The sequence below is a fragment of the Bombus flavifrons genome, chromosome 1 (assembly GCF_040668555.2).
Source record: "Bombus flavifrons isolate JBK064 chromosome 1, iyBomFlav1_principal, whole genome shotgun sequence".
Classification (NCBI taxonomy): Eukaryota; Metazoa; Arthropoda; class Insecta; order Hymenoptera; family Apidae; genus Bombus; species Bombus flavifrons.
The window spans coordinates 20,808,328-20,825,878 of NC_138442.1; the positions used below are offsets into that span (position 1 = coordinate 20,808,328).

At 35.6% G+C, this 17,551-nt stretch overlaps 2 protein-coding genes across 5 annotated transcripts in view; one reads left to right on the forward strand and one right to left on the reverse strand.

Annotated features, from left to right (window-relative positions):
• magu (SPARC related modular calcium binding-like protein magu) overlaps positions 1 to 14,435 on the forward strand; it is a 35,420-nt gene extending 20,985 nt beyond the window's left edge. The window contains exons 2-10 of one of the 2 annotated variants that reach the window (XM_069116734.1): positions 1,159 to 1,318; positions 3,320 to 3,694; positions 4,258 to 4,482; positions 10,049 to 10,129; positions 11,630 to 11,710; positions 13,095 to 13,328; positions 13,416 to 13,588; positions 13,700 to 13,865; positions 13,975 to 14,435. In XM_069116734.1, coding sequence (XP_068972835.1) covers positions 1,159 to 1,318; positions 3,320 to 3,694; positions 4,258 to 4,482; positions 10,049 to 10,129; positions 11,630 to 11,710; positions 13,095 to 13,328; positions 13,416 to 13,588; positions 13,700 to 13,865; positions 13,975 to 14,063 — 1,584 coding nt within the window. In that variant the 3' untranslated portion in view covers positions 14,064 to 14,435. The remainder of the gene's footprint in view (positions 1 to 1,158; positions 1,319 to 3,319; positions 3,695 to 4,257; positions 4,483 to 10,048; positions 10,130 to 11,629; positions 11,711 to 13,094; positions 13,329 to 13,415; positions 13,589 to 13,699; positions 13,866 to 13,974) is intronic. The other variant, XM_069116818.1, reaches the window with a different exon arrangement.
• On the reverse strand, positions 14,173 to 17,513 carry Cdk9 (Cyclin-dependent kinase 9). Of its 3 annotated transcripts, none has more exons than XM_069121143.1 (9): positions 17,320 to 17,513; positions 17,145 to 17,229; positions 16,488 to 16,578; positions 16,250 to 16,416; positions 15,919 to 16,160; positions 15,695 to 15,842; positions 15,142 to 15,618; positions 14,747 to 14,993; positions 14,173 to 14,317 (listed from the first exon to the last, which is right to left on the reverse strand). In XM_069121143.1, the coding sequence occupies exons 1-7, from the start codon at positions 17,424 to 17,426 to the stop codon at positions 15,310 to 15,312; spliced, it is 1,149 nt and encodes a 382-aa protein (XP_068977244.1). In that variant the 5' UTR covers positions 17,427 to 17,513; the 3' UTR covers positions 14,173 to 14,317; positions 14,747 to 14,993; positions 15,142 to 15,309. The 3 variants fall into 3 exon arrangements, with proteins under 3 accessions (XP_068977244.1, XP_068977329.1, XP_068977170.1); XM_069121228.1 differs by having other exon boundaries at positions 14,173 to 14,993; positions 15,142 to 15,245; positions 15,348 to 15,618; positions 17,320 to 17,511; XM_069121069.1 differs by having other exon boundaries at positions 14,173 to 14,993.
• Positions 17,514 to 17,551: the final 38 nt, after the last annotated feature.

A 17,551-nucleotide genomic window follows, 5' to 3' on the forward strand; every position in this document is an offset into this window, starting at 1 on the left:
ACGAAATGCTCGATCAGTTTTCATTTTCATCCTTCCTCTGTCATGTCCGTTTAAAGGGAAGTCGTCAAAATGCCAAACACTTGACTACGTTTAAGTGCTTCTGTAAAGTGATTCACAATGATTAATCATCATAGTCGAGTGACATTACTCACGGTAGGAACTTGGAGATTTACAGATAATAATGTATTTAATATTCTAATGACATTATCTAATTATACAGATATAGAAAAAGCATATTATACTTATAGAAGAATTAAATTAACTTTACACATTGCTATTTTTAATGGAGGTCGTCATCAAGAGATATTTGATATGCGGTATAGGAAAAATTAACAGCAAATAGCTGATTATTGTTGTTGTTCCACATTATTAAATTGTAAATTAAAAAATATATATATATTATTGAAAATAAAAGAAATATATATATATACACCTCGAACTTGGAGATTTACAGATAATAATGTATTTAGTTTTCTAATGACATTATCTAATTATACAGATATAGAAAAAGCATATTATACTTATAGAAGAATTAAATTAACTTTACACATTGCTATTTTTAATGGAGGTCATCATCAAGAGATATTTGATATGCGGTATAGGAAAAATTAACAGCAAATAACTGATTATTGTTGTTGTTCCACATTATTAAGTTGTAAATTAAAAAATATATACATATTATTGAAAATAAAAGAAATATATATATATACACCTCGAACTTGGAGATTTACAGATAATAATGTATTTAATTTTCTAATGACATTATCTAATTATACAGATATAGAAAAAGCATATTATATTTATAGAAGAATTAAATTAACTTTACACATTGTTATTTTTAATGGAGGTCATCATCAAGAGATATTTGATATGCGGTATAGGAAAAATTAACAGCAAATAGCTGATTATTGTTGTTGTTCCACATTATTAAGTTATAAATTAAAAAATATATATATATTATTGAAAATAAAAGAAATATATATATATACACTTTGTTCTTTAAATTTGTTTGATTTAATTTGGAGAAATAAATGATTTTTGAGCGATATCCTAATAAAAAATGGAGAAAAAGCTGGTTACATGTTTTATACGATTGTACTAGTAACATGAACGTTTAACATACATAATTGTGCATCATGTGTGGGTCGTGTGTTTTAGGAGGAGTGCAGAAAAAGGATAGCCGAATGTACAATGAGTGACGGTGCAAGTACACCGGTATGTGGGAGCGACGGTGTTACGTATTCGAGTCAGTGTCGGGTCATCTCGAAGCAGTGTCAAGGCATGTCTATTCTTATCAAACACACTGGCCCTTGTCCAGGTAGGGTGATGCATTCTTCTCGTAATAGTGTTAGTGATCATTACTGTACCTTCGCCATGTAGTCGCATTAGAATAACTTCGTCAAAGGAATAATTATTATCAGAAACTAGAATTCCATCCGATTTCTTCTTATCGTTAACTTTTAACAAATCGCCACCTTAAGATAGCCACAATTAAAGAAGAAATATCGAAATTCAGTAACAGATATAATACGAGTTAACAACCATCAAAACCCACTAGTTACTCAATTACTTGACACTAAAAAGTCTAAAAGGATATTACCCTTTAGATTTAAGGAGGTGACCTAGATTAGAATGTTCTGAAACAGCGTCTTTTTGTGATTTTTTTTTTTTTTTAGAAGGGAGAGAAAGAAATGAAGTTATTGAATTTTGAGGTATGGTTTTATACATATTTAACGAATACAAACAAAGTTTGTTTAAAGTAAAAAGAAAATTGTAACAGATTTCTAAGCCTATTTCATGGGCTGCAGTTTTCAATCGGCGGGAAAGACCCATCTCGTAATTCTTGACCGAAACAAAAAACCAAAAAAAAGATTAAATTATTATATATTTTTCTTCTCGATGAACTAAAAAAGTTCGTCAAAAAGTTGATTTAAATAATCGTTGTAGCACCTTAAAGTTTATGTTTTCTTTTTATAAAACACATTTTTTCTTAAACCCGCCAAAATTTTTAATTTCACACCATTTTCTGTCTTTTTTTTTAGTTCTTCGAGGAGAAAAATTTATAATAATTTAATCCTTTTTTGGTTTGTTGTTTCGGTCAAGAATTACGAGGTGGATCTTTCCCGCCGATTGAAAACTACAGCCCATGAAATAGGCTTAGAAATCCGTTATAATTTTATTTTTACTTTAAAAAAAATTTTTTTGTATTCGTTAGATATGTATAAAACCATACCTCAAAATTCAATAACTTCGTTTCTTTCTTTCCCTTCTAAAAAAAATCACAAAAACACGCTGTTTTAGTACATTCTAATTCAGGCACCGCCTTAAGCATTACATTCAACTAGAATCAAACGTACGATAAACACTTATTAAACACGATATAGTACCACGCCAGAATAATTTACCTATAATTCTCAATGAGAATTGATTGTAAAATTCTTCCAAATAAATAAAAGAAAAAAAATTTTAACAAATAAAATCTCGTACTCGGCAGAAGAGATTCTAAGGATAATCAAATAACTAGACGAAGAGAATGATTATCTTTCGAATTTCTTGTTTCGCGAGCGACAAAAGCTTGCCTTTAAATAATTCATAAGAAATGTAATTCCTCCTAATGGGTAGATCTTAAATTTAATCATAATTACGCGTAAAACGTTTCAAGTGCTTACTCCTTCTCTTATCCTTATCTCGATCCTTTCGCTAAGATGGAACTAGCTATCTATCGTTCCTGTGCCATCACTTGCTATACCTGATAAAAAAATATATCGTTGCACTTTCAATTACTTCTATTAGCTTATTTATATCGTCGTATATATTTATATCGATTTGTCACTTAACAAAATTATTTGTTTATTTATTATTTCGATAGTTACGTTCGAATTGATATATCAATGTTGTAACTATAAAAGCAATACATTTTTTAAATACGTAATATGTATATAGATATATTAGAATTACAAAATATATGACAGACTGATGGTACATCTTTTTTCTTTTATTTGGAAGTAGTTTACAATCAATTCTCATTGAGAATTATAAGTAAATTATTCTGGCGTTCTACTATAACGTGAATAACAAGCGATTATCGTATGTTTGATTCTAGCTGAATCTAACGATGGTGAAATAGCATAAGATCTAAAATACGGTACAAACAATCATTCTCTTCCGCGTTACACATCAAATTTTTGCAAATACAAGGACTAGGTACCGAAAGATAAATATAATTAGTATAACAATCGTGCATGCTAAAAGATACGCGTACATTTACGAAAATAACGATATCTAACAAAGAACGATATGATGGAATCTGTTCATCTAGAGACACCAGCATGCTTCTCCGCAAGACTGACTGCCAGGCCGGGTGCACGACCAGTCTGTCGTTCGGATGGCACTTACGCACCGGTGCAATGTCACGAGGAAACCGGGTACTGTTGGTGCGTGACGCCGCAGGGCAGACCACTGCCCGACACCTCGGTAAGAAACGAAAGACCAAGATGTGTGAAAAAACCTGGTCCCAGATCTACTGCTTCCACCAGGAGCGGCCAAAGGAGGCGCTCGCCGAACTGGAAGCAGCGAAGGCAGTATAGCAGTAAGCATAGGAATACGTGTGATCGAGCGGAAAAGTCCAAGTTCAACGGGAACCTGATCGAAAACTTCAAGATCGAGTACAGGCGGACGAACATCTCTGCCGATGGTGAGGATTCAAGAAGAGACATCGTGACGCTTATTTAAGCTTATCGACGAGAGGGTCGTTAGAAAGATTTTTGAAAATATCTTAGCGATTCGTTTTGTTTCTGATCGGTGTCTCATTCGAAAAGAAATATGAAATTGCAAGCTGCGGAATTCCTAAAAATATATCTTCTTCCTTCGGCGTCTTGAATGTGTAACTGTTATCTCAATCGAAAAGAAACGCTAAGCCATAGCGCACGATAATTGTTAAATATAGCGTACGACTAGGACAGTGATCCTATGATTTGTAAAATTCTGAAAAATATATGTAAAATCTATTTCTCTTCTCTTTGCTCCAATGAATTATGTATCGTATAAATTAGGAGGATAAGTGGATGCTTGATCTTGAAATATTTGTGTATTTCTCGCGGTTGCTTGTTCTAGAATTAAATAGAGAAGTTTAAAAATATAATTTAAAAAAGTGTCTCTCCTCGATAATGTTCGAGGTGATAGAAATAGAAATACCTAAGAAATACACGAGACGTTATATGTTTTCGCTATTAACATTTATTCGTCCTTTTGAAACAGGCGACAAAAATGTAGAAAGAGTATTGTCGTGGAAATTCGTGACACTGGACAAAAATGGGGATGGATACCTGGATAGGGCAGAGTACAAGGAATTGAGGAGGCTTGCGAAGAAGGCGGTAAGGCCGAAGAAATGTGCTCGCACGTTCGCCCGCACGTGCGACCTAAATCGGGATTTGAAACTCTCTAGGCAAGAATGGGGTGCCTGCCTTGCGAACGACTTCACTCGTAAGTTTAACACGTGGTGCACGTGCATCTCACACCATAAAGGCAAAATCTCGAGGACCTTTTTCGGCCTCTTGGACCACACTTGCACGGACCAACGATTTTTCTTCCCTTCTTCGAACTTAAACGATTATTCAAACGAGCCTGTCTATCTCGATATATTTGTCACGATATATATATTTCAAGTATTCGATACTATACGATATATTTTGTTTCTTTTATTATGTTTCAAAGAGATTTTCATCGAGAACGGTACTGTTGAACCCGGGATTATCAATTCGAGCTGCAAATACCTGCTAACACCGCTTTCCTGGTAGGCGAGAGTTCTCAAGGTCACAGCCGAGGTTGTTGAGTGCATAAATCAGTTTTGAACACGTTGATATTTGCGAAGCGGCGCCACGCTGTTGCGCCACGAAACATCGTCTCCTCTAGGATCGTCATTTTGATATACAGGCTGATTCAAAAAACAAACTATCACGAGTCACGTAACTCTTTTTTATAGACAAATATAAAAAGGGGTCGGTAGAAGATTTTCTAATAAGATAGCGTCTAAACGGTCGTTCGAAGTATGTAAAAATTTGTTTCTTTCCTCTCATCTTGGTTTCAGAGAGAATTATCCGGATTTTCTGAATCATCCTGCAAGATCTCGCATACCATCGAACGTGGAATAAAAATTCCTTTCGTTAATGAAATTCAAAATCCCGATGCGTCTCTTATGTAATCGGAGAAGGAACGTAAGAAGGGATCCAAGATCGTTTTCGTGCAAGAATAAAACACCATAATGTTAATTCCAACGTACGGTACGCCACTGTGATCCACGACGAATAACGAAAGTTATCGTAGTAAATAAATTCCTCGTCAATTGTAAAACAGTAAACTGATATCGCGGGGAGAATAAATTCGTGGATACAGCTTTTATGGCGATCGTAAATCGGGATTAACATCACCATTTGTACTTAACGCTGCCTAACATGCGCTAATCTACTCGCGTGGCATTGCAATCGAGCAATTACTGCGCATGGTGCTCCTCTTTTCTCGTCTCCTGGGTGAGGTTGCCTTGCTGGGTCGCTTGTAAACGTATGCATGTATTTGTTATAACCCACAAATCACCATCAAATTCTAAGCCTTTCCCTTTCGTTGCAGTAACATCAGGTTAAAAAAGAACGAAGAGAGAAAAGAACGTAGCAGTTTCAATTAAATGCAAATTTGTCGAAGCTGTAATCGTCGGTGATTAAATTACAAGCATCTAGGAAATGCGCACAATTTATTATTTATCCGACAAACGGACAAAGAGATATCTTGCAAAAGAAGCGTAATTTATTCGATCGTGACGAAGTAACGCGACACAACATTCTTCGCATAGTTCTATCGTTTTGTTCGACGTTTTAACGACCTCCATTTACGTATAAACGTTCGCCTTTCGAAATGAAAATTCATTTTTTTTCCATCTTTTTTCCATTTGCCGATCGTATGGCATTTTAACGTCGTCGTGCGATGATACAACGATCGCAAATGTTCGAATAATATAGCATCCTTCGTTGTGTTTTTACGTTCATTGTATATGGAATTAATTTTAACCGACGTGTAGTGTTTCGTTTAGGCACTCTGTTGCGAAACTGTGAACTTTATATTTATCTATTTTTCAGAATGTTTGCTTACGTTCGCCTAGTTTCAACATTCCGCGATTATTTTCACGCAGATCTATGAATTTTTCGATACTTGTAAAAGTTATTAGTAAAGTCAAGTACATTGCGGTAACAAAATATTCTAAAGTTTCGTTCGTTCTTTGTCTTTCTATTATACGTAGAATTAAAGTAATCGTAAAACGGTACCTTCTGCAAAATTCGTGGAATCTACAAGTCTGATATCCTATGAAATTAAAATTCAGTCGGAAAAGCACGATTGATTAAAGTCTGATCGGCAAAACTAGTGCAAACTTTCTAATTCAATCACGTTTCGATTCATCCATTATTCATTGACAGAAGGAAACACGAGGAGTAAGAAGAAAAAAAAAAGACAAGGAAAGTCCGCTTCCAATGACACGTTTGATGCTTCGTTTCCCATAAAATCGAGTTCGAAAATTTGTATTGCGCGCCTGTACATATGTATATAGTCATTCATTGTTATCATACCACTGTAATTCTCATCATCTATGTATGTACACACATCTACATAGGTACTCATAGCGTTAGGTGTATAGTTTTAGTATTAGATTCGTCGAACCCTGTCTCTTTATTTCATCGTGTCAAGTAGATGCAGAAAATTTGTATCCGAATAATCGATGCTACGACAAATTGATCAGAGAGCCTGTTGCGTGATCAATTATCATTACGTCGTAATGTACGTACTAACGAAAAATGACAAGCAACCGGAATTACCAGACTCGATTCTCTCGTATAAGAAAATTGACTTGTAACAAGTTTGCAATTGGAGCAAAGACTTGCAAGCAAATGATCTTTTACAGTCTGGTTCGTCGGCGTTGTCCGAGGCTTTCCGGTTAAAGTCATGTCCTAACTAGAGAAATTACTTCCCGATATTTCGCCACAACGTACCAGCAACTGCGCGTCTTTATAAACCTTCGACAAAGTCGATTACGACGCTGGCAAAACGCACGAGGAAGCAATTCTTCTGGAACACAGCTTCGACCTGAAAGACTCGAAACGTTCACGAGCAAATTTTAGAAATCGATCGATTCTCTAGTTCGACGTAAAATCGTGAACGTAAATTTGTCAATGAAAAAGCTGAAATTATTGTGCAAGAGAAGCCGGATAATAGAACGCTCGACGTTTCACCGTGAACCAGCGAACAATGACGTTCGGTTGGAACCTTTTTTTGGGGGGCAGACGCGCGATAACCCCGGCAGATAGTTTGAAACAGCGATCATCGTGGTTGGCGTAGGCGCGGATTTACGAAGCGACGCGTCGCGCGGGCGGTCATTCTCGTAGGCTAACCGCGAGTACCGCATGTACACGAGGTCAATTGCTTCAATTCCACGGTAGCCGGTCGCAGTGTGGGCAAACTTCCGGCAGGATTCACGAATGTTAAGCGGGTCGACTATAGAAGACGGCCCTTGGCGTGCGCGACATCCTGTCCCGGCCACCGTTTGTAATTTATACCACGATTTAGACGCCGAGACGACGACCGCGACGACGATCTTCCGGTATTATCCTCCAACGACGCGCTATAACTGACACGCTTTGCAACGGTTTTATTTATTGCCGGATCCGAGAACTCCCAACTAGTTGTGACCGCTATTTCCTCAACGTTATCCACATTCTTGTCGAGACAATGCGAACGATAAAGAGGAAGCAATAAGCAACGTCGTGAGATAATAACTTCATGCAGACAATCTATTTTTAATCGATTATCGTGAACTTTCAGATCGAGAACCTTTCTCTTCTGTCGTAGAAATTATACGTATATATGTAGTTGCGATGTTTCCTTTTCATTTGTACGACACACGTAATTCTTACCGAAGGTGGGACAGACAGTAGGTGCTATTTTCTGGTATCTTTTTATTTATCTCGTGAGTTAGATTTGTTTTTAACTGAATAGGCAAGTCACGCGGTATATCTACGTACGTTTTCAAATTTACCGTAATATCGAGAAGTTAGGATAATTTGTGTATTTCGAGGACAAAGGAGTAGATGTTGTTTAAGGAATATCGTCGTGTATCGATCAATCGTAGAACGCTGCTTTAACCCCGTGCTTCTTTCTGTCTTCCAAACAGGTAGTTTGCATCGGTATAAAAGTATTGGAGAACACGTAGATTGGTTGATACGTAGTATCGTAGTCAATTGCATGTTAAGTAATCACGTTCGATCTAGGATTCTCTGGTATCGACTTGTGTGACCTGGGAATAACTCGCAGTTATCGGCTATTGACAACTTTATGCAACCGCGATTCTTCCACTTGCCTCGATTCTTCGTAGAATTCACTTCACTTTGCTCGCAATGTCTTCATAGAGAACGTAGAGTAAAGATAAAACGATCGTGTCTAGCTCTTGTGTAGTACACTGTGAAATAACACTTTATGCACGGACGAGCATGCACTTTGTTGATTCCCCGAGCTAAGATCTCCGATCGAAGCGCGTAGACAGCGGAAACTTGAGAACCGCGTTCGGAGAAAATTTTCAGACCATTCCAGACGGCTCGCGCTTTCGTCTCTCAGAGTCCCGCAATTCTCGTGTTTCCGTAGTTCCAAGATCCTCGAGTTGCCGTATTTTCAAGTTCTAAAATTCCAAAGATCTCGAGTAGAAAGATATTCTGTGTAAAAATACCTCTGTCGCTAACGAACAGTCTCAACCATTTTCTCCGAATGCGTATCCCCTTAAAACCCTTAGAGTGCTGAATACTCGCGGCCTATGCGGCCAGCGCTGACGATCGCTGTGGACGGAGTACTTTTTCGCTAGACCGAACTCTGTCGATTGACTGTTCAAAGCGCAAATCGTAATAAGTTATAGTAATTCTTTTGCACGAGATTAAACGATTCAAGAGCGTTGTTTTTTAGTATTAATCATTTATTATGAACATTGAAATTTACAATAAACTAGAATTCGGGCAATAAACTAGAAAACGATAAACTAGAAAACTAAATTTAGTAAATGTAACACGAGTTAATAATTCAGTTGTGCGTGAAAAATTTCAAAACAATTATCGATATCTGCATTCGACGACGATTATCTGCATTCGTATCGCGTGTCGCTCCTCCTCTTATTTTTCACACAAACGACACATTTTCTTCTCGATAATTGCGTTGTGCCGGCACGATTAGGGCATTTCGATGGAAAATGCCTATCAATTAAACGAAATGGTAAATCCTCGGACTTTCTCTTTCCTCCTCCTCCTACCATGCTTCTACGTTGGAAATATTTTCGTAAAATGTCTCTTATCAACGCCAAATGAAATTCGCTAAATTTTTGTCTCGAAGCAGTAGATTTTTGATATAGAATATATGCATTATATATAAGGAACGCATTTATATTTATCTCGCACAAACGTAATAGTATTACTTCTGCGTAGGTGTTGGGAAAAATCGGCAAACGCATATATGCGTCCTTGGTCCATGCCGGACCCTTACAGAAAACGCATATATGTGTCCTTGGTCCACACCGATAGCTTTCGCCAGACGCATATATGCGTCCATAGCACTCTAAGGGTTAACGTGTACATCGCATGGTCTTCACTGACCAAGTCAGCGCATGAAGTTGATCCGAATCCTTTTGACAAACTTACCTACCGGTGAACAAACTAAACAGGATCTTCCACCATTTAGAAAGAACGAAATTACACTCGTATATGTAGAGTTCTGTTACACGTAAGAACGCTGGAAATTGTTTGGGGTACGTGCGAGAGAGAGAGAGAGAGAGAGAGAGAGAGAGAGAGAGAGAAAGAGAGAAAGAGAGAAAGAAGGGAGTCCTGCCTGAGAATTCTTAGTGACCAACCCTACTATTCGATGTTCGCCACCGCTCGCTGCTCTGCTAGCAAAACCTGCGATGCGCGAATGACAAAAAAACATTGTACATATAGGTAAGGCCGGTCGGCTGAGTGACATCATTGTTATCATTTAGTACGTTTGTTCTTGTCGCTGAACCCCGCAGACGAGCGCCCCGAGGTCCCTGAGGCCCAGAGGACCCGGGTCATGGACCAAGGTGAGTCCTAGTTCTGCACATCAAACACACCACTGTCACGTCATTTTTACGTTATTTCTTCCTCTCAAATCTATCGCTTATCGTCATTATCCATCCATTCGCTTGTCACGGGGATCCTTGTGAATTCTTTTACCACGTTAACACGGTACTCGTTAAAAATATACGCGTGTAAAGCTTGGGAAATTTTCTCATCCAACATACATCGATTTAACGTATTTCTTTCATTCGTTTCGAAATACCTTTTCCACTTTTCTCTCTTTATCGTTATCTCTATGTTTCGTTCTCTTAACGTACTAATTAATAACGAGCACATGATTTTGAATATACGATATAGACGTTCTTGGCTAACTCGATTAAAAAGTTGTTTTTGCTTTGAGAAAGTTGCCCAAGATATACATGGAGTGAAAGAGATTTACGAGAGAAAAACATCGTAACCTAATTGTTTTTATAAGTTTTTCAACGATCGCTTTGCTACGTGAGATATCGCCAAATAATCGTCTGTCTATTCAGAGACCTCGATTGCTCTATAAACTAGGAACGCGATAATGGAAAACATCGAATCGCAAAGATATTTCTATCTGACGATATTTTCTCCAATTTTTAATATATAATAAATAGAAATGTACAAAGCGAGAAATATTGTTACAAAGTATCATTTTGTTAATACGGAGACGTGGAAAAATCCGCAGGAATCCCCGTAGCAGGCTTACTCCAAAAACTGTTCTTTTCATTTCTCATATTCTCTATATAGCTAAAAACATGTATATTTATATTTCAGAAGAAAATATCGATTTCCTTCGTGACAAACGACTTCGATTTATTCATACAGTTTCAGGGAACGATAAACTCGTTTAAAACGATTCTATTCTATAAGTACGTTCGAATCTATCTAATTAATTAAAAAAAAAAAAATAATCTTTCTGTAATTATTTTCTTAAAATCGTGCGTCACCACCCATTCGTTCATCTAAATCGATAGGATGTTGTAAAGAATTTTTGTAAAGATTTGAGAATGGTAAGAGGCAGCCAGTATATACCGAACTTACAATTCGCATTTATTCTAATATCATGCATGTGCTGTATAAAAGAAAAGAGAATGGAAAAAGGAAAACGTGTATGCGTCTGTGTGTGAATCTTATTGTTTGTTGGGTGGTGACGGTCTTTCCGAAATTATTCTAAAGAGCAAATGCGCTACGTCGTGATAATCAACGAATGTAAATACGAGTCTCTTTTTCTAAATTATCCGCTGCATTAACAAATCCTGCGAAACGATCGCGGATTGTACACAGAAATATAAAATTTTCAGTGTACAACGATATAGAAATAAACAACGTGTCATAGTTAAAGAAAAAGAAAGAGAAACGCTATCCTTGTATATAACAATTAACATTAATCTCGCGATTTCGGTGAATGGGCCGATTATTACCATTACTTTGTTGATCCAGTGGAAAGAATAAAGATTCGACGAGAATACATATTACATATTTTCCGTTTTTCACAGTATTGAAAGGCAATCCTGCTCCGGTGCATTCTCGACCAACGTTCAAAGATGATCCAACCGATACGAAAGAGGATAGCGACGGTGAGATTTTTGTACAATTTTTAAATTTTCTGATCTAATCCTTTCAATTTCTTGATTTAAACAATCGTAATTATATCTTAAATAATCCATAATAGCTTCTACAACTTTAAGAATCATATTATAGGATTTTCTATTTATTTAGAAATATTAGAAATTAGGCTTTCCAATGATTTCTATATAACAAGTTTATTGATAGATAGATTTACAATGGATTAAGCAGGAAACGATGGTTATTTAACGCGAACTAAATACAGTAACGTGCTACAACTAAGACGACTAAATGGGTAATTCACAATTCACAACTCATAGCTTGTTGCGAACTATCAACTAAAGAGCGACCGGTAAGGTCCAACCGATCGGTCGATACCGCGAACCTTGAATGAATTTAACGCTCAAAGTGGAGGAGGTTTAATTGATCGAGTATTAGTGTAATTTGGCACTTCATTTGTACTTGTTGTATACAAGCAAAATTTGATCTTCTGAACACGACGGTCGTAACATCTTGTTGATACTCCTCATCAGCCATTGAGTCTCATCCGTCCATCGTGTCTTCCCGACCGGGGGTTATCTCTGGGTTTTTTTCCCTAGTCTCTGAGTCGTCAGGTTTACAGCTCGGGGAGGACAGGTAATTCGGAATTTTCCAAAGAAGGGAGAGATACTGTCCGAGCTATAAACGGAAGGCCACTCAAAATCCTGAACGTAGCTTAAAACTGATAACAACTCGGCAACTCAGCTCTCGGCTCCTCATAACTCGACTCTCAACTCACGACTCATACTTCGTCTCTTCACCACTCGACTCCCCTAACTCGACCCTTCAGGTAACGACCCCCCGGTAACGACTCCCAGGTAACGACTCCCAGATAACGACTCCCAGGTAACGACTCCCAGATAACGACTCCCAGGTAACGACTCCCAGGTAACGACTCCCAAGTAACGACTCCCAGGTAACGACTCCCACGTAACGACCCCTCCTAACGACTCCCAGGTAACGACTGTCCGTTAATTCGTCCTTCTCCCTTAGGAGTCCCTTTGTCTTTTCTCATAGCCCCAACACGTACATGTTTCTTAATTATCTTCGGTCATGATCACCTAGACCTTTTTTCCGCATAACTATTCGACTGAAGGACCGACGACACATTGATGGGCTGCTCGGCCCATTGAAGTTTCCAGACTCTTTTCATCTGATATTTCTTAGGCCATTTGTCCACGATACTACAACATTAATAATAAGTTAAAATAGCTGTTATTAAGTGTAAAATTTTTATTGTCTTACGTTATTTTATTTCTAATTATTACAAACGTTATTTTATTATTATTAATTATACAAACCTATGTATTTTGTAGGAACTATGAAATTGTTAAAATCCCGATATGTAATTTACAGCAAACGATTGTTTAACGGACAGACGATCCGTATTAGAAGATGAGAGGCAACATTCTCAAGAGAAATTTTATGTACCTGAATGTACACCTGACGGAAGGTATCATCGAGTGCAGTGTTATTCTGGTTATTGTTGGTGCGTGTACCAAGATACTGGCAAACCGATACCCGGGACATCTTCCAAAGACCGTACTCCAAATTGTAATCCAGTACCTATTCCTAGCAGACCTATGAAAGGTAACTGAATCACGTTATTCTGCCTTGTTTTACTTATTTATTCCCCTAAAAATACCTCTGATCAAATATTTTTAACTTCGGCATTAGGTTGTCCTGAACAAAAGAAACAATTGTTTCTACGAGATTTAATGGACTTAATGCAGAAAAAGATGAAGGCCTCCGGTACAGATTCGGATGAAACGACAGCTAAGTGGCAAGCTTCGAAAGAGGAGCAAATAGCAACTTGGCATTTTGTCATGCTTGATAAAAACAAAAATAAGGTAAGGACAGAAGATGTTTTTGAATGAATGAAATTCTTAAATATTTATGTTAACTTACACTGGTCAGTTTGATAAAACGAGGTACTCTATTTACTATATTTCTTCTCTTAGGTTCTAGAGAGGAAAGAATGGAAAAGTTTCCGTACGATGGTAGCGAATAACAGGCAGCTTCAAAGATGCGGAAAAAGGCTTCCTAGATACTGTGATATCAACAACGATAGAAAAATCAGCATGACAGAATGGTTCAGTTGTCTAAATGCTCAACGACCTACGACACGTAATTATTTTCATTACAAATACGTATATTTGGTTCGCTTGGGAATGCATAATTTTACAACAATCAGAGTTATTCTTCTCTTAAATTCGTGAATATTAAACTATTTCAGCTGAAAGTACGGAAAAATCATCAACGAGTAAACCCAAGAGAATGGGCCCAAATCCGTTGGATCAATTTCTTAAAAACGACGATGATTAGAAGTATATGTGATATGAATGTGTGTTCGTCGTTTTATCCATATGTTGTAGGGATCATTCATCCAGCATGTGGATCGCAACGATGGAACTTTCAAAAGAAAGCCAATTACTGTGTTAAAAAAATTTTATTTGTATTTTTATATCCGGTGATAAATATCACTCATATCATTTTATTTTTAATATGGATCATATTTCTGTACCTCACAGATATTGATAATTCGATAGTGTAGTTTAGCATAATGATGATATATATAGCTGTAAGAATAAAAAGTAACAAAGTATTACGGGCATACAGTCGTGTACATATTTAAAAATTTTTTTTCTTGTTTAAGTGCTATGTACTGCTTTCTCATGACAAAGATAGATGCAGACACGTAAAATTGAATGTACAATTGCCGAATGTGTTATTAAACTCGCTAAATGTCTCGCTCTTTGTTCCATGAGTACTACAAACAATTGTTTAATTTAGGTTTAATTAAATTTAATTCGTACATTTTTTAAGATTTCTACCATAATTATGAACTGTATGACACTATCGATTCATAAATCATTGTAAAGTTAAAAATTGTTCGCTGAAATAAATTTTGTTTTAACAAGATATACTTCAAAAGTAGCAATTAATAGTTATTTTTAGTCCAAAAAATATTTTTAGTAAATCTATAATTTACTGGCAGTAATTACTACCTTGTGTTGTTTCGTATTGTATTTATGTGAAATTTAAATAAGGATATTAAAAGATTCCAATATACAATAACATTTGAATCCCTTAGTTGTCAAAAGAATTAAGTCTTACTCCACTTGTCAATTATGGACCTCATTTGTAAAATTAAAATAAGGAATATATATAAAATTTCGTCTTTTCCTTCATAAATATCAAGGATTGATTAAAATATAATACATAAATAATTGAACAGAAGGAAAGCTGTCAGTTCTGAAAATATAAGGCTTAAATCAGAAGACTGTTTCCATTTGTACAAAATTTATATACATGTATATATATGTATATATGTATATATAAATATATATATAAGTATATATATACATATATATGTGTGTGTATAAATATAAGAAAATCTTACATCTTATCCCAATAGTTTGCATAAATTAAAGTCCCAATTTTAACTTAAAATCTTATAATTATCGATGAAGTTCAAAGTCAGATATCATGTGGTTTATCAAAATTCTGAAAGATGAGAAAATATGAACGATAAAGAGCAGTCTATGCTTATATAAACAAAATATATATCCTAGAATACACGATCTTGGTAACCACTATCAGCCATACTAGAACTAGGTTTTGCTGGCCCTCCAGGTACTTGGTGATGAGGATGACGTATGTGACCAGGACGTCTTGGTGGGGCTAGGTACTCGAACATGCTCTGCGTATGTTGCGCTAACATTTTGCTGAGATCACAAGGCATCGGATCGGTCCAGAAAAAGTCATGATTCAACGCAGAATCGGAATCGAATCTTTTGGATGGATCAAGAATTAAAAGTCTATCTAACAAGTCACAGGCATAAGGATCCTTTAAATATGGTTTTAATCTGTCCTTAACCTGTGCAGAAATGTTCATTTTGAATACATTGTTTGTAGATGTTACATATTTTACTGAAAATGAAAGTAGTAATTACCTTCCGTTTTTGGCCTTTGGGTAAGTCCATTTTGTTAAACAATTCTAAATTTTCTACTCCAGGCCATACTTCTGTTGTAATAGAACCACACAACTGTGAAATTAATATGAGCTGTTGTTGCTCCGTATTCCCCTGCATTATAGGTGACCTACAAAATTAAATAACGTAAAAGGATGCCAACAGACTAATAAATATTAGTAGAAGTATCGTTTAAAAATGCGAACCTGGTCCACATTTCAGCCATAATGCACCCTGCACCCCATAAGTCTACAGGGGGACCGTAGTTTCTATCACCAAGTAAAAGTTCAGGTGGTCTATACCAAAGAGTAACAACTCTGTTTGTATAACGGTTTGGCTGACCATTTTTATTTGCACTAAATGCACGAGCTAAACCAAAGTCAGCTAATTTCAATATACCATTTTTGGTGATTAAAACATTTGCAGCCTTCATATCTCTATGTAAAATCTATTAAAAGAATGTAGAAATTAATATATAGTTGTTACTTACAATATAGAATCTTTTTTTCATTAATTATACAATTTAAATATGCTTACCTTATTGCTATGAATATAATAAAGACCATTTAACAACTGTTGCATAACTTTTTTAATTTCTCCTAAACTAAATTTTACATTCACATTTGACAATAATCCAGCCAAGTCATGTTCGCAAAAGTCAAATACAAGATAGAATGTAGAACGATAACGATTATATTGAGTTGCTAAAACAAAATTTTCACAGAGTTATTTAGTTATATATTATCTATATTACACAATAATATCAAATATCTACCTCTTGTCCTACATATTTCTATTAAATTCACTACATTTTCATGTTTCAATAACTGCAGTATCCTTATCTCTCTTAAAGCAGTTATAGGAAACTGTAAACAAAAAAAAATAATTAATGTTATGTTATTATACTTATGTGAAAAGGATTGAAACGACGTCTTAGGTTGCTTATTTGCACATCTTTCATTAATTTTCATTAAGGTATATACTACATATTTTAATTTAACACATTAAAGACTAATATTGGGATAATATAATGTGTCATTAGAAACTTTTTTTCAATCCATTTTTACTATCAATCTTTATTTTTTAACGTTAGTGTTTAATGTATCTATAGAAGGGAATTTCAAAGATCCACTTAATATACTTTTTTGTCATTATTTCTTCTACTTCTTTGTCATGTAGATTGTAGAATATTATAAAATTTAAAGAAATTTAAGTATTTATAACATTATGATGAGTTATACTGCTTGATCATTAGTGTGTTAATAAAATTCCTTATAGAAAATGAAATAAAATTATAATAAAATATTTTTTTTATACTATAATAATAAAACATTGTTCTGTATAATATTTAATATACTTGTGTAAATAAACGAAATGAAAAAAAAAAATGGAGATATACGTTAAACGATCAAATATTTGAATGTATACATACCCCTTCCTTTTCATTGTCCATCAACACTTTTTTCATAGCTACGAATTTTTTAGTACAATTCTTATCCCTAGCCTTGAACACCTCCCTACAGAACGATCATGAAAAAATAACAAACATTTTTCACTCATATTAGATTATAACCAAAAAGCGAGTGAAAATTTTCTATCAATCTTACCCGAAGGTGCCCTGGCCAATTTTCGCAACTTTTTCATATTTTGAGGATTCGTCGCAATGGGGAAAATCAAATTCTTCGATGTATTTCTCTTTTTCTTTCGTGTTCATCTTCGATATTCATGTAGTAAATATGTTGAAGTTCTGCAACGAAATGACATCGTAGCGAAGAACGCGATTAACCACAAAATATTTGACAGAATATTGGTATATCTGGCATCAAAATAAAAAAATTG